This window comes from Amia ocellicauda, chromosome 5 (genome assembly GCF_036373705.1).
Source record: "Amia ocellicauda isolate fAmiCal2 chromosome 5, fAmiCal2.hap1, whole genome shotgun sequence".
In the NCBI taxonomy this organism is placed as follows: domain Eukaryota; kingdom Metazoa; phylum Chordata; class Actinopteri; order Amiiformes; family Amiidae; genus Amia; species Amia ocellicauda.
This window is the reverse complement of record NC_089854.1, coordinates 42,715,178-42,739,727: the sequence shown is the minus strand read 5'-3', so window position 1 is coordinate 42,739,727 and position 24,550 is coordinate 42,715,178. Positions and strand designations below refer to the sequence as shown.

Here is a 24,550-nt window from a genome sequence, read left to right as displayed (position 1 = left end):
TGCTAATCAGTAAAAGTGAGGTCCTTGCTATGACACCAGCCCAATAATTTCCCAATAAAACCATGCACTTATTTTGCCAGGAACCACCAATGGAAAAAGTTGGTTTGTAGCCTCGGTTTAACAGAAGAGCTTTGCAACGGTCAAGCTTAGCATTTAGAAAGATTGACTTAAAGGGGAAATTGGGCAGTTCCTAAAATTATAGTTGTATGCATCTTTACTTGTTGCAATTAGTGTTGTAATATGTGTTGCATTTTCTCAGCTTGATCCTTTCATTTAAGTTACTTTTTAAAACTCGCCGAATAATAACAGATGTCAAAAGCTGTCATGCATCAGCAATCCGAGTTATCCAATCGACCAAGTATTAGTTTTTTCACAGACTTATTCCTTGATAGAAATTATAGTTTCTGCAGACAGTAGGAAGTGTTGCTGTGTCCATGGCAGACGGAGTTCTTATATTCTCCTTTCCAACAATAGAGGAGATAAATGTGCAGTGGCGAAGAATAGGCTAAAGCAAGGTTACCTATGTTGAGTTCGTAAGGTAAATGCTAACTTTCTTATCCCAGTTCAAGCTCCACAAAGTAATTTGTTTTGTCTTTTGTATAACAGGGGTCTATTAAAAATGTATGCCGTCCCAAAACTGCAGCCTGAGAAGTGCCACCTACAAAACAGGAGTATTTTTGTCTGATCATAATGATCATAATGATTGTTTGTTGACTATATATGCGCATATGCATTCCATGTGTACAAGGGTGTAATTTATACATTTTTGCATACATTCTCTTTCAAAGGATATTCCTGTAAAATGGCACAATTCAGTAACATTTTCCACTGCAAAATATCAATTTTTTTAAAACTGAAATTGAGAACACTGAAACACAATGAAAAACGACCTTGGTACACATTTATTTGTTTATATGTTAACTGAATTTCCTGTTTATATGTTATCCTCAATGTCTGGATATCTGAAATCAGCAATGTAAAATTTAAACCTGAAAACAAGGAAAGACAAATGCAATACCCATTTTGAAATGCACTTTTTTAATTTAAAGTTCATGGACTTTTTAAAATCATATTAGGAATCTTAAAAGATGTAGACAAGCTGATGGCCACATCAGCGGGCCAGCAAATAAAACATGAAGAAAACCAATCATTAATTATATATACTGGGCGGCTCGTATCTCTAATGGGCATAGAAATGTCATTATGGGTAAATGGCACGGATTAATGAATCATCACGGTTTTAATGGAACATGCAGAATGTGCATAGTTGCCAAAAACTGCAAGCATTCACTTGAGGACACACCAAGTGGAAAATCATGGTAAACTCAGTTTGTGTGTATGTATGAATCCACGTATCTCTCAATTAAGACCCTGTCATTTTGTACATGTACGTATCTTTCCATTTCTCTTGGATTGGAAGCTACACATTTATTTTTTCGTCCCCCAGCTGAGGAAAAATCGAATCTTTTCCATTTTGTCCAAAGTCATGTGTGGATACATTGCATGGGTTAATTAACTGCCTTGCCCCAAAATTATTAATCTTTTCATGGAATGCAGACACGGTAAATAAAATAAAATTACAGTTGCTTGTAATTCAGCCAAAGATTGTCTTTTTCCTAGTGACATCTGACATTATTTGGTGAGGGGTAAAATGTAAAGTGCTAAAGTGTTGATTAAATGATAGAATTAAACTGGAAAAACCTCACACACCTTATTATTCATTATTAGCAACACATAAAGACACCTAAAACCATAATTTTATAACCGTGCTGGTTCTATTTTCAGGGCAGTTAAATTCCCAGGGCTTTTGCAGTCCTACCTGTCTCTCCCCTTGTTAGTGGGTTTGCTCTGCTTTGAACTCATGGGCATCATCAGCACAGATGCTGCTAGTATTTGATGTCAGTGAAACAGTTTTATGGCCTATTTTCAAACTGATTGTGTTACTTTGAACTATGTCTTGATACAGGTTCTGGATTTCTTCTCTGTTTGTCCTCATTGGACACACAACTTTATTTACATTTTATTCTGTGACTGTAAATGTATATGGTTGTTCTATTGTGTGCTCTGAATGGCATCATAATTCAAGTAATAGAGTCTGGTTGTATATTAAACCAATAACAAAGAATGATTTTTTTGTAGATATTGATATATGTAACTCTATAAAATACATAGGTAATATTTTATATATATGGATGAAGGCCTCCCCGAGATGTTTCCGCTTGCTTTGATCTATGGGGAGGCCTATACATATACATAAACATATTCCAGATCCATTAGTTCATAGTTTAACACAAGAGATTTGTAATGGAGATAGTTAGCATTAAGAAAGACTGACAGTGCTATAGCTCGCAGTGCTGCAGTCATATCAATATTAAAACTATCCTGAACACTGTTCAATGATGCCGGAGTTCCTGAGTTAATCATACAGTATAATATGAGCTTTCAAGGGACAGAAGAGATCAGCTCTTAATTTGAAGATTGTCTCTATTCCAAGGTCCTTCACCGATCAATTTCACAGTGTTTCGTGTGCCAGTGACCCAAATATGCCTGCTGTGAAAATTGCTTTTTTTTTTTTTTTTTTTTCATATGACCTATATAAAAATACTATGCTGTATTATTCTGGGTTTTGTGCACAGCAGGAAAGCAAATATTTAAACATGGTATTGAGGACTTTAAAGCATTACTTTTTTAATGTATTTGTTTTCCGCTCTCTGCTTAGCAATGGGGAAATCACAACCAGTAGCAGGGCAGTGTTTAGCCTCCACTGCGGAACGACAAAATGGACACATTTGATGAGGTTTAAGATCCAGAAGTTGAATGAGCGCAGAGGCTGCCACCAAAGCACTACCATAAAACGCAAACAGTGATAAGATATCACATATTCAAACTGGCTCCCACACAGACAGTGAGTCAACACAAAGTCTAGGGCAGTAATGTCTTCTTCGTGATAAAACTGTAATGCAATCACTAAGCATTGAGGTATGCTGAGAATGCTTTTTCAAAAGGAAATTAATAGAAACTGAAGTGAGCTCTATGGTTTATCCTTGTATTACAGTATTGACATAATCTCTATATGGGCAGAAAGTACTGACCATATGTTACTTTGTCCCTTTTTTTATTAAGCATTTCCTATAAGGCCTGGGAGTCTGCCATCAATACCCAGACACAATCTGATTAATTGTATTGAGCAAGCTTATACCGCCAGATGAAGTCCATTACAATGTGGCCATTAGTGAATACATCGATTCAATTCGTACTGAGGAAGAAAAAAGAAAAGCAAGAAGGAAAATTCATAAAGAAATATCAGAAGCCATAACTGTCAGAATGTATGTGTCTATTAAAAAAATTGCTGCCTCTCATCTCAAGTGGCCCTGGTTGCCAGAAAATAAAAAGGCAAGAGCCCGAAATTTATTTATTATTGATTTCCAGCAACTGGTTATTGGTGGAGAAAGACTTTCTCCAAGTGATGGAAAGAATTAGACATTCGATTAGACACTACAGTCCAGTCTGGAGGTCTGTGGGATGTAGACTACAATACATGGATTGGAAAAACACTGGACTTGATTTGCAAGGGTCAGAACTGAAGGAAGGTAGATGGATACAGTATTTGTAATTCTCTTCAAGATGGCCTCATTTAAAAGGAAGGGTTCCTTTCACTTTTTATTTATAGGATTTGATAGTTTGGAGCTATTCCTGAATTGTTCCTTGTTGCTTTTCCTTTTATTTTGTTTTTGTTTTACAAATCTCAACTTTGCATTTTTATATTATCTTCTGTTGATTTATTCCACTTCTTTTTTTCTTATTTAATCTAAAGCAGAATGATTTAAACACATAAAACTAACTCTGTGTTTTTGAGACTCTTGGCAACAGCATGTCCTTTATCATAAGTAGCTAACAACATCAGTTTTTTGGACTTACAATGATAATTTGCAAGTCCCTTTGTGTGTTTTGCAAATTAACTAGTGTTTAAATATTAACTTTAGTTTTCAGTCTCTGTTGTAGTACATGTAGCTTATTTTGCTTCAAAGAGTGTTACTGTAGAAAATAAATAATTTCAAGTCTCCCTTCCAACCAATACTAGACCAGATGAACTCTTTTAGACTTGGCTGATTTGGTTTTAATACCATTTTAGGCATCATTCAAATGTCTGCCAATCTCCCCACAGGCTCCGCACAGTACTTATGAAAGATTCTTGTTTAAATAATCAAATGCTTCTAGTAATTGTTAGTAAACAACAGTTTCTCACAGGAATTGTTTCAGACCTCGTTGCTTGGAACTATGTGCTATGTGCTGGATTTATTTAATTTATTTTCTTAATTGAGCACATTATTTTATTTTCTAACTGTACATTAATAAGGATATTGGTCTCATTGAGTTTTCTCAATAGTGTCTGTTAAACAGTAACTCTTTAAACACCCGGCGTACAACAAGAAGACAGAGTGGTACTACAGGACCAGGGTTGAGAGCCACTGTTTTATTATGCAATCCCTGGCATACAAATACACAACTCTTGTACAATGTAGATTCAATATACAGGGGTCAGCAAATGCATATCTGCGCTTCTCTGTGTGTGTTTGTGTGGTTGTGTGCGTGCGCATCCTTCATGTTATGAAACATCCTCACTCACTCTCATCCCCATCTCTCCTCCTTGTGTGTGTGTGTTTTGTAGGGGCCATTAGGTGAAAAGGCTGGCATCAAGACGACACAGAGAGACACAACACCATGGCATCTATTGCAGCTTACTACGCAGGGAAGAACGTTCTTATCACCGGGGCGACGGGATTCATGGGAAAAGTGCTGGTGGAGAAGTTGCTGCGCTCCTGCCCTGACGTCAGGGCCATTTATATGCTCGTGAGGCCCAAGGCTGGCCAGACCATGCAGGAGAGAGTCCAGGACATGATGCAGTGCAAGGTAAAATTCTCGGGGATTGCAGCCTTGAATTATGAATGCTTATCTGGAAAGTGAAGGAGTTGTTTTTTTTTCTCTAGCCTGTTGTGTCTCCTGTTGTAGGACCTTCAGCTTCTTTAGATAACGAATCACACAAGGGTGTTACGCTTCTCAGGATTAATATGATACGGTGTCCAAGAAGGCCAGATTCAATAACAGTAATACAAAATAAGAGAACAGTTTGGTATTTTTTTTTGTTCACTCAAGTAACATGAAGAACATAACAGAAGATGTTTTGTCAGACTTTAGGCACCCTGTCTCTGAAAGTCCACCCCCTCTTTGCCTTGCTATCTCAGTCAATATCAAAACTGTGACCTCATCCAAAGCAAAGAGTCAAGTGTAAATTTCCTTTGGCCTTTGTTAGGGTTCTTCTTTTTCCATGCTTTTGAGGGTGCACTCATGGAAAAGATCAAGAGAACAAGTTATTGTACATTAAGACAAATGCTTAAAAGTGTGGAAATTCGCACTCTTGCGTGATAACTCTAGAACACGATGACTAGGATTCGGTGCATTTGCAAACAAGCCTAACAGTGCCCTACCATGTTGAAACCACATGCTGCAGTTTCCTCAAGGTCAAACTGCAAGGACTTCTAACAATCTTTGAAATAAAGAGGGTAAATCCTGGAGGGAGTGTTAATACGCCTAGCTCAGCAAACTAAAGAGAGAACTGTCATCTTTAACCCAGACACACACATAAGATCCAGTATAGTGTAATTTTTTAGTATATATTTTTTGGAGTACTTCTTTCTGGGCATTGACTAACTTAATTACTGTTTGATTTTTTTAATCTTTGTCCAACCTAGGGCCAGTTTTTATGTTGAGTCATTCATTTGCTGCGATAATTCAGTGCGTTTAATCTTACGTAGATGTTCTAACTCGTGTACCTGGACTTCGCATGTCAGCAGAGAGAGGTCACTCGACTTTTTTCAGACATGTAAAAGGTTTTAGCGCTGCTGTCTTTTTATGGAGACTTAAGCTGTGCCCTTGTTCTGCGCTCAAAGAGGGCATGTTGTCGGGTCAGCTTTAAAAATAGCGTAATATAATTCCCAAGAAAAGGCTTCTTTAGGTCAGGTCACCGCTCACTTTCAACGCTGGAAGATCCTCAGCATTATGTGAACAGATGGAGAACACTCTGTCTGGACTGAGGTAAACTAGCATAGCTTAAGGTGAGCACATGTCCCAGTCTGACTGTGACTGACTGACATACTTCTGTTATCCAGACAATACTTGGAAAAGTCTTTATACAACCTTTACATTAAGCTATCATTGACAGAAAGGAATACTGTCTGTGTGTAATCAGTGAAGCTGTGGATACCAGTACCTGCCATTATTTAAATAAGGAACCAACCAAACATATCAATTGATTTGTTTAGGACTAAGTACATACAGTGAAACGCCGTCAACACCCTTACATTTGGTCCACAATTCCACGGTATGAGTCCTGCATGCAATACTTTTAACAATACTTTAATGCAAGATACAGACATTATAATCCTGATTTAATGTATTTAATCAACATATTACATTTGAAAACCATCCTGGCCTGTTATCTCATTATATTACTTTTTATAGACAAACTGGTGGAAAAACATACAAGCCCCTCTTCATTAAATTAGAAATGAATGAACTAACTTGAGTTCCTAGCACCAAGTTATGTGTTGTAATAGAATGGAGAAAACATTAAAACCTCATGCATACAGTGAGGGAAAAAAGTATTTGATCCCCTGCTGATTTTGTACGTTTGCCCACTGACAAAGAAATGATCAGTCTATAATTTTAATGGTAGGTGTATTTTAACAGTGAGAGACAGAATAACAACAAAAAAATCCAGAAAAATGCATTTCAAAAAAGTTATAAATTGATTTGCATGTTAATGAGGGAAATAAGTATTTGATCCCCTATCAATCAGCAAGATTTCTGGCTCCCAGGTGTCTTTTATACAGGTAACGAGCTGAGATTAGGAGCACTCTCTTAAAGGGAGTGCTCCTAATCTCAGCTCGTTACCTGTATAAAAGACAACTGTCCACAGAAGCAATCAAACAATCAGATTCCAAACTCTCCACCATGGCCAAGACCAAAGAGCTGTCCAAGGATGCCAGGGACAAGATTGTAGACCTACACAAGGCTGGAATGGGCTACAAGACCATCGCCAAGCAGCTTGGTGAGAAGGTGACAACAGTTGGTGCGATTATTCGCAAATAGAAGAAACACAAAATAACTGTCAGTCTCCCTCGGTCTGGGGCTCCATGCAAGATCTCACCTCATGGAGTTTCAATGATCATGAGAACGGTGAGGAATCAGCCCAGAACTACACGGGAGGATCTTGTTAATGATCTCAAGGCAGCTGGGACCATAGTCACCAAGAAAACAATTGGTAACGCACTACGCCGTGAAGGACTGAAATCCTGCAGCGCCCGCAAGGTCCCCCTGCTCAAGAAAGCACATGTACAGGCCCGTCTGAAGTTTGCCAATGAACATCTGAATGATTCAGACGAGAACTGGGTGAAAGTGTTGTGGTCAAATGAGACCAAAATCGAGCTCTTTGGCATCAACTCAACTCAACCTTGTTTGGAGGAGGAGGAATGACCCCAAGAACACCATCCCCACCATCAAACATGGAGGTGGAAACATTATGCTTTGTGGATGTTTTTCTGCTAAGGGGACAGGACAACTGCACCGCATCAAAGGGACGATGGACGGGGCCATGTACCGTCAAATCTTGGGTGAGAACCTCCTTCCCTCAGCCAGGGCATTGAAAATGGGTCGTGGATGGGTATTCCAGCATGACAATGACCCAAAACACACAGCCAAGGCAACAAAGGAGTGGCTCAAGAAGAAGCACATTAAGGTCCTGGAGTGACCTAGCCAGTCTCCAGACCTTAATCCCATAGAAAATCTGTGGAGGGAGCTGAAGGTTCGAGTTGCCAAACGTCAGCCTCGAAACCTTAATGACTTGGAGAGGATCTGCAAAGAGGAGTGGGACAAAATCCCTCCTGAGATGTGTGCAAACCTGGTGGCCAACTACAAGAAACGTCTGACCTCTGTGATTGCCAACAAGGGCTTTGCCACCAAGTACTAAGTCGAAGGGGTCAAATACTTATTTCCCTCATTAACATGCAAATCAATTTATAACTTTTTTGAAATGCGTTTTTCTGGATTTTGTTGTTGTTATTCTGTCTCTCACTGTTAAAATACACCTACCATTAAAATTATAGACTGATCATTTCTTCAGTGGGCAAACGTACAAAATCAGCAGGGGATCAAATACTTTTTTCCCTCACTGTATATATAAAGTGTGTATAAATAAATAAACCTAGGTGGAATAACAAGTTTCTTCTCAGAAAAGGTGCTGACTGGTTCATAATTGAATTTCTGCATTGATTTGAAATGTGTGGCATTACATCACATTCAAACACTGCTGAAGAACAACAGGAATGTAATGATTGTCAGTTGAAGTAATTTTATGGTCATTTATAATCTCATTGCTGTTCTGTGTATGTCCCCAGTCTTATCCAGTAACTGAAATATTCTTTATAGTGCTTTAAACATGTTTTATTGCTTTGCTACAATGCAGTCACTTAGGCAACAGGTATTAGTCGTGCGATGCAGTTCACTACTGGGCACACACTGGACATGAACTGGCCCCTCGAGTTGTCTGATTGGTGGATTCAGTATTTTACAAGTGCCATAGAACTGGCGCAAGCAACCTGAATCAAATTGGCGATTATATACTGTGTTTAAAGAGTATAAGTGGTTTTGAATGCGAGCAAAGAGTTATAGAAAATCAGATTTAGATTTTGTGGGAGTGATTTTCCCTTTTGTTTTATTTAAGAGTGCCTGGTTCCCTGCCCAACACAGAGCATTCCAGTACAGCATTTTTGGAAGGCATTGTGTTATTTTTAACTTTTGATAATGTGACAGTACTGGAAATACAGAACAGTGGAGAAAGTACTGAAAACTCATGTATTATGATTGGGCAGATACATAACTTGAAAAGCAGGTATCATTTCTTTGTAGTAAGGTTGTAAAAAAACAAATTTATTTTCTTTAGAAATGTTAAACAAATATTACATACAAATATGTATATATATATATATATAAAAATCATATAAATATAAAATCATATCATGTCAAAATGTTCTTGTAAATGTAATTTTTGTGTGTGTAAATTCTAGAAATGTAAATTGCCATGAGAAAAACTGCTAAATGATTAATATGAAAGTATATGATATGATAAGATTCCTCAAATTTGATCAAATTTAGAAAATGTGGAAACTGTTAAAGTTTTAAATCACAGTAAAAAGCTATAAATTAGTCAAAACAAAAGGTGAGCAGCACTGAACTGCTAACAGAGATCTTAAATCTGTTCCTTTTAAATATTTTAGGGCAAAAAGAGTAAATATGAAAAAATATTTTAAAAGTAGAAGAATTAAAATGATTTTTTATGGAACATAGAGAATACATGTAAAGTTTGAAAGTCTTGACATAGTTTTTAAACAATAGATACACTTAATTTCACCCGATTAAATTAGAAATGTTCAAGGCTTTCTCCACTTTCTGGTGTATTTGCCATTTTTAAATTCATGAATCAAGAAACACTATTTTTCTAAAATGCTAAAGCCTGGAGCTGCTTCACTCCCTTGTGTGTTGCGCTCTGACTTGTTTGGCAAAGCTTGGTTTTCCTGTCAAATGTATGCTGTGGCAGCTCTCATGCTGGACTCAAAGTCATGTCCTCTAAAAAACCCCACTGCATTGTGGGAGAAAAGCGACAAACGTGGGAGAGATGGAGAATCTGGGAAATGTGGTGGGTCTGTAGGCTCGCCATGAAGGGAAGTGCTTTGGGGATTTTTTTGCTGACAGAAGCAGCTTGGCTGGATTAATGACGTGATGCCTCAGGGTGGCCAGGGACACACAATACACACGACGCATGCAGTTCTGTCACGTCACAGCCCCTTCTGTCCAACTGAAACCACACTTCAGCTCTCCAGTAACGTGTAAATGTCCATACACTAGAATTAGTTAGGGTCCTTAATAAAGCCAGACCCAAACCCCCCCATCTGAAAAGGTATCCAAAACAACCCGCAGTGGTCTTGGGCCTAGAACTATGTGATTTTGGGACTAGAATGATATACAGCCTACCTCCAGTAGCCACAATGTCATGTACAGTTGATCTGCAATCAGTTTGAAAAAATGAAATGTGTATTTTCACACCCCATTTCTGAATTATATTCCAAATTACGATTTTTAATCCCAGGATGAATACACACGAAGCTAAACTTAATTCCGATAACACTGCCAACCTGAAGTAAAAGTAGAAAACACAGAAATAATTTTCCTAAGATAAGAGCAGGAGTCTTTTTTTCTATTGCAGGTGCATTATAATCCATTCACAATCTCTCAATTTTTTAATTCTTACATTTTTCTTTTTTATCAGCTTTGACCCAATAGCTTTGATTTGATCAGGCACTTTAATGCTCTAAAATTGCTCATTTTATCCTTCAGAGCAGATCTGTTTGATGCATCTGTTTTTTCAGGTATCCTTTTGACAAGATGTGCAGTGCCATAAGCTGATCATAGTACAGCTGGTAGCCTTTCACACCAGTTTCATTGGGGAGTGAGCATCCGTACTGTACCAAAGCCAAAGCTGCTGTATCACAATCTTGGATCCCAGATGGGCACCGCCTGCTAACAGCCTCCTGTTCCATGATATTAGTGATATTATTCACAAACAGAACTATCTTGTTTTTTTCCTGCCCCAAATATAGGGGCTGATCTTAAAGGTGGTGACAGATTTCCAGTGTGGAAAGGGCAATGTGTATTTTAGAACTGTACCTGTGAGTTATTGTCACATACTTGCATCTCATCATCTCGCTCACGATGGTTTCATAAAACACCCGTAATGAAATGAACTGAACTCAAACGGTCGGTCTTACTCTCGAGGAAATGATTGTCCAGCTTCGCAAAACCAGGCCCGTCATTTGTGATTTCGATATGAGGTGCATCTTTTAGCTGAAGTGAAAAGGCTTGTATACACTGATGTTAGGGTCATGCATTCATTATCTCATGACCTATGTGAAAGGAAAAATGTATGTATTTAAAAACACACACACAACAGCAAGAATAGATTGTCTATTGAAAGAATCTATAGGAAACATTATTTCTTCTTTCAACTGTTATCCCCCTTTTTTACATTCTTAAACAGAGCTCTACTTCTTGTTACACAACACAAGTGGTCTGCTTGTTGCAAAAATTAAAGAAGTGACTTTAAAAGTTTCACAAGGATTTGGGAATTTGTCAATTAAATCTGACCACTCTTCATGCAATAACTGGACTGATTGAAATGTTGGTTAATTGTGGATTACAAGTAATCTTACTTTTATACCTTTTAGCCCCTTTGACATTTTTGCATTAGCCTACATTATCAAAGACTTATATTTTTTAAGCAACTTATTGCAAAACAATGAAACAAAAGTCCAACAATAGAACAAATGATTTCTATGAGCTATGATATGACTGAATAACTGCAGTAAAATGAGCAGACTGTGGACTGCAAAATTTGTTGCATTTTTCCTTGTTCCCTTTTTCCGATTATTCACCAAGAGCTTGTGCCTCGTTTTCACCATCTTGGCCTCATTAACTAAACCGTTACAGTAACCTGTTGGGAAAGGCAGCGCTGCACAATCAATATGTGCTCTGAGGTAGAAACTGGATAGCCACTGCCACAGTGTGTGGTGTCGGCGGCTGATTCATACACGGCAACTCTAAACCTTGATCATTATTTCATAGAAAACAGTTATGGGTGGAAGCGTTCCTAGTGGTTTGCCGGTTCCTCCTGTGAGGCCACTTGTTTGTGCTCGCCCTGCCTTTGTGTAATCAAGGCTGGCGTCATACCTTTCCCTGGCAATTACCGGTAGAGCAAGCTTAGACAAAATCTGCATCTCCCTGCTTTCATTTCAACACCAGTGCTGGCGTTAAAATGACGAGCAGGTCTTCAAGGCTCTGCGGCATGAGGGATAAACGCAGGGTGGAGTAACTTGTGTTTGTGATTCCTTTGGGATTCAGAATCTAATTACTCTTTGGGAGATTGCATACTGGATTTAATTAGGTTTCCTTTTTTTTTGCAGTCAGTTTAATGCACACAAAGCGCATGGTGTGTGGATCATGACTTGCAGCATTGCAACTGTGATAAAACAATGCAGTGTCAGTGTGTGGGTGTTTTCCCCATGCTCAGCTATGGACAAGGGTGATCTTGGTTCTGTTTCTACAGGGCAGAAGTACAGTTTTACAATGAGGTCTTCAAATGGGCAAACAAGAAGGTAGCAAAGGACAACAAAAAAAAAGGTTGTAAGAATGACAGTTAGATTCAGAATGATTTCAATTTTTTCCTGGGACTGCCTATATTGGCTTACTAACCATTAATCTTGTGTGGCGAATGCCCTTCAGTGAAACCAACTGGTATGAAAGGAAAAGGAGCGTCTCATTTATTTATTTTGTTTGTTCAGCCTTATGTTTTTTTTTCTTTATCAGTCCAGATAAGATTATTAAATAGGTGCTCCACGTGACTTTGAAGAGAGACAGAGGCTGGTGGGGTGGTGGTAGGTCCAGAGATGGAATATATTAGGATTTCAGTCATTATGGTTTCCATTGTGTGTTCAAATTAGCAATGTTTTCAGTGTGTAAAAACAAACACTCAAGTTGCATTTGTCTTTTGTTCACTCTTAAAACCAGGACGAAATACATCTAGGCAGAATAATAATACTTTATTTAATATAACGCCCTCAAAACAAGTTGATCAGAAATCTACAACAGAAATCTAATATGAACCTCTACTCTCCCCTAATCCTTCCTACTTCCCAGCTGTGTTTTTGTGCTTTCTGTGTTGTTCTTTTATTAGAGCCTCGTGCAGTCTGATTCCTCCTGTACACTCGGATACAGACTGCAGATCTGACCTAATACAACTCCAGCCCTGTGACATCACCATGAGCAGGTGTCTGTTGGCGCTAGCGGAGCCGAGCTTTCCCCTGAGTCGACCCCTTTTGCTCCAGAAAGGCAGCTTCCTCGTGGTGACATCTGTCACTGAAGCAGTGCACTCTGGGGTAGGAGCGTGTCTGCTTGTGGTGACTGTCTACTGTGCAGCAGTATCAACTGCAGTTGCTGCCCCTCAGCTTTCGACTGGGTTTCTTAACAAACAGTGCGGTATCGCTGTATGATTCCCTGTGTTATCTGAGTTGCCATTCAGTTGGTATCAGCTAGGTTAATACATCATTACTTCCTTTGATGGGAAAGTTACATAATCTTTGCTTTTATTACCTTTTGTAAGTAACCTCATCTTGATGCCCTCCAAGGGTTTGACACCATAAAGGGTGCCGCCACAGTACGCCACTGTAATATTTGTAGTAGCCAGTGCATGTAGACTGCAAATTCTGAGAACAGCCCCCTCTGTTTCACCTTGCAGTTTCAATAGCCGTTTTCCATGTCCCCCCTGACTCACACACTTTTGAATATCCAGGGACAGCCTGCTGATGTCACTTCCTCTCAGCACTATTGTCAGTTCTTACCAGCATTAATGATCGAACACAAATCAGTCTGCCCCTATGTGTTAATGGATTGACAATATTTTTATTTCCAATACCTTTGCTTTCAAGTTCTAAATATTACAAATATATATATTTCATAGCTGTAGATCACTTTCAGACAGGAAAGTGAATGACTCGAAACACAAACACAATTTTGTAATCCCTGAATTATGTATGAATTAATGATATCAATAGTTTTTCCTAAGAGACTTCTACAGTTATGAGATTTATATTGACAGGACTTGCGGTATTAGATTCCCTTTCTAATGGGTTCACTTTCTCAATGGTATCTTATTAAATATGCTTTTCCCTGGACAAGGAATTAAAAAAAGAATAACTAACCACTGTTGTTCCACTGGCATCAACAATCCAGTCTAGCTGAAGCAAAGACATTAAGGAAACTGTTTAAACTGTTTTTTTTTTTTTCATGCAACAACATAAGATCTCAGTATTAAATGTTAACAAGTGTTACAGTCTTTGGCAGGAACAGCAGAGTCTGGGTGTTGCATTACTATAATCACCTCTGAACACAAGAGCAGCAGTGTTTGAGCAGGGAAGTGTTCAATGTAAATGTGTGTAATGGGTATAGGCGAGGTGTGGAAAATGACTTTGGGCCTTTTAAGAAACATTTATACTCCTTTTCAATGTTAGTGGACAGAGAGATTGTTATGGCTCTGTCAGAGGGATCAGGTTAATTTTCAGCGTTACCTTCTGATTTGGGGATTGAGCTGATTCCAAAACAATCTTCTGCACGACACCGTCAGCTCTGTGGCGAGGCACGCTAGTAAAGATGACTTCATGTTCAGAAAAAGGTGTGAGTGCTCCGAAGCAGCAGCTTCTATATAATTAATCCATTCTCAGGGACTGGGGAGGGGAAGTTACAATATTGTTACTCAGTACTCTCAATCAATGGAAAGACAAATGTGGAACGGTGTGTTTTGACAGCTTTGCCCATAGCTGAGGAGGGCGTTTTCTATCTTCCTGTCAAGTTCGCCATCAGTCACAGATCAGGTTCCTAATTTAAGACAGTCCCCCAGTTTGTATTTTCTTGTACATGGGCAAGTTACAATCAAGACGTGATTTCTCATTGAGTAGAATTTCATGCTTTTGTTTGATATCAAAGTAGATTAAATCTTTAAGTGTTTGCTATAGTCTTGGATCTTCCTCCATCTGCATGTCGTGGTGAGACCTCTTACCTATTACTTATTTTCATTTTATGATTGTGTGTGCAAACAAATGTGTGCATAATTGTATTCAGCACCAGATCCCGGGAGAATGGCGAAGATATGGTTTGTGTGTAATTAGGCAGCAAATTAACACTTGTTTGAGTAACATATTCACACAATAGGCCTTGCTGTTAAACAAAGTAATTAAAGCAGTACAGCAACAACACTGTAGTGTCTGTCGGGGGGGTAGTGAGATATCAATGAATACTTTTATGAATACCTGCATTCTGTGTGTTGACATTCCCTGTTCCAATGGAGGCATGCTGCTCTACATTACATGCAGATAGGAGTGCACTTAGCAGGGAAAATCAGATTGAACAAACTCTTGTGTTTCTCTGACACTGGGAAAGCATGTAAACTTTTGAAGGCATTGTTCAGTTCCATTTCTAAGATTGTTGAAGATGTTTTACTAAAGTCCTTTATGTTGTAGTTTTTCTTTATTAATTGCACATTAATTCATTGCACAACTGATGACTTGGCAGTACATAAATCCACTGCAAGGTCAGTTTCCAACAGAAATGGATTCTGAAGGACAGTTGGCTTGGTTGGGGTTCTGAAGTCACCTTATTGTTTGGCGTGTGTGTGTGTACTGTAGGTGGCCGTTAACAACGTGAAAGTGAGTGCCTGTGAAAGAGTTCAAATCCATCAGCACAGGTCAGCAGCTTCAGAAAAACCTTTACTGACTTCCCACCTTAATAGCTTGGACTGAGTCGCTCTCTAGTGCATGTTTTGCCTTGCTATGTAGTGTATATTCTATTTTAACCAGGGAGGATTTTTTTCTTAACATGTTCTGATGTTTGACAGCTGTCAGTCAAGTCTTCACTTAATTGAAAGGCTTTTAAATCATTAAAGGAAAACCCCGGTAAACACAAGATGTGAAAAGAAATGTGATGATGTATCAGTAGGTGAGTCGGTGAATTGTATAATTGACCTTCAGTCGATTAAAAAAAATCCTCAGTTAAATTTAATTGCGTATCACACGATGCTGTAGGCGGCTGTGTGACATATGACAGGTAGACAATTGAGAGAGCTTCCTCTTTGAACTAGATGGGATTGTGTTCTTGAAGATTAGGCCTACTGCACCTCCACAGTGTGTCAGTTACCGTAAATTCAATTTAATTAAAGTTTGAAAGACTCTTAATAAAATCCTTAAGAGGCTACGAGGGGGATTGTCCTTTTGGTAATAAATAATTAGGACATTGACACCTCTGCTCAAAAATCCATCATCTTGTCATTTGAGTCATAGAGCAGAGAAGGAGAAAAAGACTGCAAAATCCCTCAAGTCAATTATGAATAAATGTAATTTAATGCCACGTACACATGAGAAGATTCCCTGTCTCATCCCCAATATCAAACAACACAGAGACAGCCTGGATTAATCTCCTGTCTTATTAAATATGATCTCTTGAAGGTTTTCCCTTTCCCTTCTGTAGTCCACAGTCCCAAGCACTGATCACAACTATATTATTATTAACACATGTGCCCAGTCTCGACTACAACTGTAAAGCACCTTTGTACTCAAGATTTTTCCGATCGTTCTGCAAAGATACTGAATCAGTAATGAAAACTAGTCTTTTTCATGTGCTGCTTGCCTCTGTTTAGGGGATGTAAGGGAAAGGGGGCATACATATTTTATTCATTGGGGTATTGGAGGAAGACACCAGCGCTCGCATCTCAGATTTTGAAGCAAGTTAAAGGCTTCATAAATCAGTCTCCCAGTTCAGTGGACTTTCTCTGCCCAACCAATTTTACCATACAGAAGCGAAAGCATTTTGCACATCACTTCCTTATTATTTCTCAAGGTAGTTCTTTAGTGGGGTTGATATTTATTATTTTAACGTGAGAAATTGTCCAGGCTGATAAATCAATGTGAGCATTCAGGCCCAGCTATGTCCCTTGTGGAAGTGTACTTCCCATGATGCGTTGCGGCCCCTGAGCTCTGTGATGCGTGTAGATGGTTTCAGCTTGAGTTGCTCTCTAATTCGAGCTCCTCTGGTCTGACGACAGAACTACTCGCACTACTCTAAAATACAATGCTGCTGTTCCACTTGAGTGTCTAATTTAACAACACTAGAAGTCCTTAGTCATACACTGCTGAGAGAAAGAGTAGTGCATACTTTCTTCTTCTTTTTAACCGATGTTAAACCCTAAAGGTTAACGTGAAACATTATGAATGAACGAGTAGAAAAAAATTGTAGAAAATATATTTACATTTAGATATGAATGAATGGAGGGAAGAAAACTAAGGGGTTGGTGAACTTAGTCATATCTCCTTAAGAGCCAGGCGTCTGTCAATGGGTTCAGACATAGTTCTATAAGCACTGGGTATATTTGCCAAAGTATGCTCTTTGTGTCTTAAAAATCAATGCAGTGGGAGTGAACAGTTTAAACACTTTCCCTGCCTTAACTCAATTGACTGCCACCTGTATAGGTTTGTCTAAGATTAATAATGGATCAGCAAACATTAAAAAGACCCAACTGATGAATAAGTATAGTTTAATGAACACGTTACAGCTCCCCAGTACACTGTGTTTAGCTGATTTGACATATTAGTGAGCTACATTTAAAAAATACTTTTATTCCAGAACCATATTGCCATGTGTTTTTATTTTGTTTGTTCTTATTATCTCTGTGTATCCATATAGCTTTGCTTTGTAGATGAGAAATCCTTGGCTCAGTTAATTCACGTATAAAGCTGCCATTCCAGGAGATGCCCACTCAACACTGCTGTGGGCAGAGGGAAAATACTTGGCACCAATTCCTCCCAAGACATCTTGACGTCTTTTTGTTGTGTTTCCTGTCGTCAGCGCTAAGGGATCTGAATCCTGGCAGGTCTCCGAGCAGTCTGCCTCATTCTTGTTAGCCCACTCTCACACCATCTTTACTGAGAGACGAGTTTCCTTTCCTGGGATTGCTCCCAACGGGTTCAGCAACGATAAATAAATAAATAAAAAGAGCAGGTCATTTCCCTTTGCTACTTAGATAGAGAACTACAATAATGAGAAGTGCTGGAAAAAATCCACCTTGATGTATGGTGGAATTTAGGAATTAAATAAATTTAACCAAGTGTGAGGGCAAGTCTCGAAAATCATTAACGAAGAGGCAAATTTTCATGCGCATGGTTAGGTCTCAATGATGCCCTATTGCACAAAGACACTTGGTCAGCACAGAGGACTGACAACAGCGGTCAAGGCACTTTGAAGTTCCTTTCTGCCACACTTTGTAACACTCGTTTAATCCTCGCTTGACTGCCTTGTTCCACAGTCAATAAACTCACAATTAATGGACTGAAATGTTTTGTGTTCTAAAAAACTGACACTGTCATAAAACACTCAACTGTATAGGTGAGCTGCTGGACTTAGAAAGGCCTTCTTAAAACATCATTGCTTGTTTTTCCTACAAAAATGAATCCAATAAACAACCTAAACTTTGTAGTCCTGCTAAAAGTTGAAGTTTGAAATATAGACACAGCTGTGTGTATCTCTTGAAAACTGGTGGGAGGATATGGAAAAAAAATATATATATATATTTGGAAGATAAACTCAGCTTGATTTCAGATCTATTTCAAAAAAGCTGGAAGACACAGAAGCCTTAGACTGTCAATACAAAAGAGTCCTCGGTGGGCTGGATTTACCGTAATTTGTGTGCATCTCCCACCCCTGTGGCGACAGAGGGAAAACATTCATTATGAAACAGTGGGCTTAATGTTTCTCATTTTTCTTCCATCTTGCTTGGCCCCCTGCAGGAGTAAAGCAGTTTGTGAGACTTTCTTACAAGCAAAGACGCTGTCAGGGTCCAATGCGGCACAAAAGCCATCTTTTTTGATGTGGTAATTCCTTCATTTCATGGATTATTTGATCTAATTTCACTCCCTCGGCCCAAGTTTGTGCTCAAGATCTGTGGTACGATGCAATACTGCTGCTAGACCAGAGTGATGCTTTCTTCTTGCTAGTTATCACTTTCATGGCACCTAATTAACCGACACAGCCAACTTTACCCATCCTGGCCCAGTTATCATCTCACATTTTATTATCTTTTTAATGACCTGCCTCCTTTTCTCAGCCAGTTACCGTCCCGTCTCGTGAAATGCAGCCAAATGCACAGTAAACTCAATTACCAAACCTTCAGATTGAATTGTGGGCAAACCAGATGTTATGTTAAGGGGAGAGGGCAGGCTTGTAAAAGTACATTAAGTTTTTAATCAGACAACTAACTGGCAGTGCTCCTTGAGTCATATTAATCCTTACAGTAAATCACCGAAATTTTAAGGGAAAAATAAGTGATGAGCTCTCACTGTCTGAGAGAAGCAAGGGTCATTTTGCTCTGGCCTTTCCACTATGCAGCATCGATGTGTTGCAAGGAAAGACACTCTTTTATAAAGCACATTTTACAGCACAGGGCTCTGTATGTTTCCAATGCCAGTTTTTTTTTATATATTTATATTTTGTTTTACACATATATATATATATATATATATATATATATATATTTCCATTAATGTAAATTGAAATTGAAAACATTTTTTTTTTTTTAAGGGACCTTTATGTTTTATTCATGAATCTATTACATTACATATTGATAGATAAATTATTTCAGAGAGAGGCAATTTGTATCAATTTGTATCAATATGGATCTTAAATACTGTCCTTTACAACCACTTTAGCTGCAAAGTTGTTGTTTTTTAACCACACGTTATGCATTCGTGAAGGCAAGCCGGAAAAAAGTAATTGAATATTTCAAATTAACAAAGTCAAAGTTTAGCTGATGTGAAGGTGCTTTAGCTTTAAGGTACTCTCTAATGCTTATGTAATATCTTGTATTACTTTGTAGTGTTCCACATTATATAAATATACCCAGGCCTGCACATGGTTATATTCCATTTTGCACACATTAAGCACAATACAAAAGTAACAGGAATACCAGGAAGAATTGGTTACAATGGAAACCTAAGAACCAAACTCCACTGAGTTCACAGTATAATACGTGAAGATGTCCCAAGACACGACAGTACATTTAGCCTTTCACACAGCTCTCCACGTCAGCTGAACGTCCCCCAACATGCTGCTCTCCCAGAATGGATGTTCTATGTGTGTTGTGGTCTTGTCCTCACACAGAGGCCACACACTGCTATTGTCTGCGGCTTGCAGATGTACAGTGCCTGCTTGCCTGACCCCTGAGAGATGGTATTGAAATGGCTCAGCCTTTCAGAGAGATTAGGAGTTTACAGCTTTGCATGACACACACATGATTTGTAAGCAAGGCCTGGGCTTCAGACTCCAGGTTTCTAATCAATAGTATGAAACAACTGCTGTCTCCAAAGTGAATTAGAATACCCAATGTATCTTCTTAAAGAAAAAAAATAAGAAAATAATAATTTGAAAGATTATTTTACTTTTGTCTGACTGGAACATAATTTTGTTCCTGTCAGTCAGCCGTGCAAATGGCCTCCGTTGCATGTTCACATTTGCCATAGGCCAACAACTTCACCCTAATGAGATTCTCTTTCCCAACTCCTACAGAGATGGTGATAAAGAACCCTGTAATTATTCACAATGTTCAGGCCACTGAGGGACCGTTTTGTCCACCTCAAGTAAATCTCTGCGTGCCAACTGTGGGCACATTGTTCCGGTCTGTGCCCTCACAGCCAGTCTATTCATTCCAGCAGGCCCCCAGTGTGGCAGGAGCCAGTGTAAGGCTGGCACAGGGCAGGCACTCTCACAATGGCTTTTTAACATTCACATCCTGGGCTTTCCTGAGCTCTCTCAACAAAGAAAAAAAAAGTACAGTTTTTTTTCTTTTTCTCCTCTTTTAACAACACTCTGTGCCTTGTGTAGAAAAGACACAACGAAACACAGAAGACTTATATATTTCATTATTTATTTACACGTTCATTCATGTACTGATTCGTTTTTTCAGCATTTGTAAACTGAGACCGTTTACATTTTTTCTTCTTTTTATAAACCAGAAAGATGTATGCTGAAATCCATCTCTTAATTTTCAAACTGTGCCCCATCTAAATTGCACAAATGGAGTTAAACACATCATTGCGCATCGAAGCTGCTCCTGAAAGTCTTACATCATTCAGTTTATGAAAGCAGACCTATCGCTGTTACACCTGCAAGCCAATTTTCCCTCATCAATGGAGGCGCCTGGTAAACCAGAAATACAGAAATTATTTGGTTTTTTATATCTAATGGAGGTGCTTTAATGTTTTCATTCTGACTTTCAATGGGAAAGACAGGTATTAAATCTTTGTAGGCCTGCTTGTAAATCATTTAATTTATGCGCTGATCATGCTGCAGTTTGGGGAAGCATGAATATTTCAGTATTGGGAAATGATGCGTCTTTAATCTGTGTGAACTGCATGTAAGGGTAACCTTTCTTCTCGATCCATAGCAGGATGAGTCATATTACCGGTATCTCCTTTGGATTCCAAAGTTTTTAAGATCTGACCTTTAAAGACCTTATGCAGCTCCAACTCTCTGAGCTACTGTGTGACTCGGCTGTGTAAAAGTGAAATAGACACAAGTCTTATGCCAGTTATTTGAAAACCTATACACTAGTTTTTTGTTGCCAAGCTGTTTCAGATCTTCTAATGTTAGCTGTACAGTTTTAATATGAATTGGACTGTTTCAAATAATTGTCTGATATGCAAAAATATCTCCAATGTCACTTACAATTATGCTCTTTAATTACACTTTTCCCTTGTATCTGAAGAAATTAAGTTCTTTGCCATAAACGGGAGGAATACCACATTTCTGCACAGCTCACAACAATTACGTTTTTGGTGTCTAACTCATATCCTCTACCCTCTATTTCCTGAAAAGATGTGGTTTGCAATGAAGATTGCTCGTTGACTTCAGGGTGTATTATTTGTTTATGCTGTTGCTTAGTTACATTGCAAAAAGAGGAAGTTGATCTCAGGTCATATGCTATTTTGTTGGAAATAGTTGTGGGGAAGACTAAAAACTCTGCTTTTTCTACTTTTTGTGTTGACTATCCATTAAGTAACAAAATCTAAGAAAGCATGCTACTGCACCCTAGAAATTGGAAAAAAAATACAGCATTTTAAAAGGGAACACATTGCTTTAAATGGTGCAGAAAGCTTTTGCTAAATTAATGTTATGTTTTTGAGAATTGTTAACTTGTTTCCACATGGGTTGTAATAAATCTTGAACAAATGCTTCTACATTGTTGCTAACAGGCTTTTTTTTTAGATAGTCCAACAATAATTAGCTGATGCTGTTATTTATTTCAATGCATAGTTCTATTGTTGGCGATTCTATATATATATTTTTTAAAAAAATAAAGATTCGGATTCAGTTTTCCCTGATTCTGCATGAACTTTTAGACTCTTTGTTCTATTTCCAGTCCTCCAGTTTCCTCCACCGTGGCAAGCTTAAAGATCCATTTATTTTTTCGCTACACTATAATTTAGGTAATTCATTATTTTTAAACCCTTCATTAATTAGACCTGACAATCGACAGAAGGAAGTTTAGTCCCGTGCTTTGCTAGTTTGTATTGCACTTCATTAAGGCAGCGTTAAATGCTTGCCTGTCAGATTTAGCAGTGGCTGATTAAGTCGCTTCCATAATTTATGACTGTGGAGTAAGGATTTGGTGCCAAGTTCGCAGAGCGCGATCATCAGTCTGGCCCTCAGATGCATGTCCAGCAGGTGGAACAGCACCCAGCAGCAGTCTTTTGCTGGTAGTTCATTCGCAGGTACAATTTTCAGCCCTTGTCGAGTTTGCTTGTTTTCCCCCTTTGCTGACGTTGATTCTCCTTTGTGTTGAGCAGGAGTCGTAATCCTTCCATTTGCAATACAAAAGCAGCTGTATGGCAAACACTAGAATGGCCATCGCACTTGTATAGTTGGGTCCAATCCACATTTGCCAGATAAGAACGCTGAGGCACAGAGCTCTTGAATACCCTGAGCACAGGTATTGCCTTCCACTGACTGTAATGAATCACCTGGGGCCTAGAGACCCAGATATGTATATATATATGTTTTTTTGTTTTTTTTTAAATGAAAGGAAACTTGTATTCATTTTTAGGAGTCAGAGAGAAACCGCAACAGAGGGAGCTACCTACAGGCAAAGACAGCCTGGGTGAACAGCTGCTGTTCCATTAGGTGCCACATGGCTGGTTAACATCTCCCTCCTGTAACAGAATAGCCTTGCTGCTTCGAAGGACTGTGTGCATGCACTGTCAGTTTCCCAACTCCCGGCTCGTGGTGTTTACAGCAAGTGATCGCCTCATGTAGCCTGGACCCTGTGCATCGATTCATCCTCCCATAGTCCTGATGAATCAGTTGGGTTTAATGTGTTAATGAAAGAGGTGTTAACATGTAGAACATAACTGATACAGAACTTGAGATTTTGGTTCCCACCTCAGTTGACACTGCCTTTCAGATTTTCAAAACCGACATCTGTAGTTAGCATGTGCTATGCAGTCTATGTATGCCACATTTCTTCCTCACTCAAGCAGTTCCAATGATGTTCTTTGTGGTTTCACATCATTCACCACCCCTTCAGCATCAGACCAGATCTTATCATGTTGTTTCATGACGTCCGTGTTGCCACCGGATATCAAGGGTGACGAGGCTTGAGAGATGATCTGAGCTGGGAAATCACACAGGCTTTTCAGAAGCCACCTGCAGAAGTGTCTCTGAGGACCTCCAGTGGTGCCAGGAACTCAGCCTTGAAATCATACCTTTTTCAGTAAAGGGAAAATGTATTCTTTTAGAAGTAAGATATATTAGTCAGCATGGATAAGTATAGACTAAGAATAGTCTAGAATTTTTTGTGTGCAGTTGATCAACCAGCGTAAATTTTGTGCAATTACTTGTCACAAAGCTGTTGTACTGATGATTTTCTTTCCATTTCCAGTTGTACAGCTGTTGACTGTTTTATATTGGGAAGCAAATATACAGCTTTGGATTGAACTTGCACAACTTAAATGGTTCCAAAAGCAAAATACCACCCCCACATTTTTAACTTCTGTCATTGCCTTATGTTGGTTTCAAGATTTTTTGGTTTCAAGTTTTGCAATGTGTGACGTCTTCTGGAGTTTTTAAACACATTACTGTGTTTGGTTGGAGGAGGGGTGAGAACATTGTGAATAGGATTACATCTGGAGAGTCAGTGGGGGCTTTGCTTTAATACAGCTTTTGTCTTTACAATTGTACCTTTTACAAGGAATTTGAGGAGCACACCCTTCTGTGAATCACTTCTAATATTTACAACATGTATAATCATTTTTCCGAAACATGTGCACACACAGTACCAATGAGTATCAAACAACTGTTTTATGTAGTGAAGACTGAAGATTGTTTTAATACCCTTTACCAATATCATCAGTTGTGCTGAATACATTAGTGTGGTTTGTTGCCTCATGTAAAAAACAACTAAAAACCCTTGATCATTACATTTATGTAATATGCAAATATGAAATGTTTATTGATGACTGGATACAAATATATATATATTCTATTTACTTATGAGTTTGATTTTCTGTTTCAGTTGTTCGACCGTGTTCGAGAAGAAAACCCAGAGTTCCATGAGAAAATCATTCCCATCAGCAGTGAGCTGACCCAACCTGGCCTGGCCATCAGCCCAGAGGACGTAGAGAAGCTGAAAGCCTGTATTCACATCGTCTTCCACTGCGCTGCCACTATACGCTTTGATGAACATTTGAAGTAAGATTCCGGGTCAAAGGTTCTGCGGTTTCTTCTTGTCAATATGTTTGTTTTTTCCATTTATTTTTTTATGGAGAGGAAAAAAATGACAGTTTTGATGAAT

At 38.7% G+C, this 24,550-nt stretch overlaps 1 protein-coding gene across 1 annotated transcript in view; it reads left to right on the top strand.

The window, feature by feature from the left end:
- LOC136750318 (fatty acyl-CoA reductase 1) overlaps positions 1-24,550 on the top strand; it is a 68,441-nt gene that overhangs the window by 20,039 nt on the left and 23,852 nt on the right. Inside the window, exons 2-3 of the mRNA XM_066705296.1 lie at positions 4,670-4,911; positions 24,272-24,447. Of these exons, the coding sequence (XP_066561393.1) occupies positions 4,723-4,911; positions 24,272-24,447 (365 nt within the window). The 5' untranslated portion in view covers positions 4,670-4,722. The remainder of the gene's footprint in view (positions 1-4,669; positions 4,912-24,271; positions 24,448-24,550) is intronic.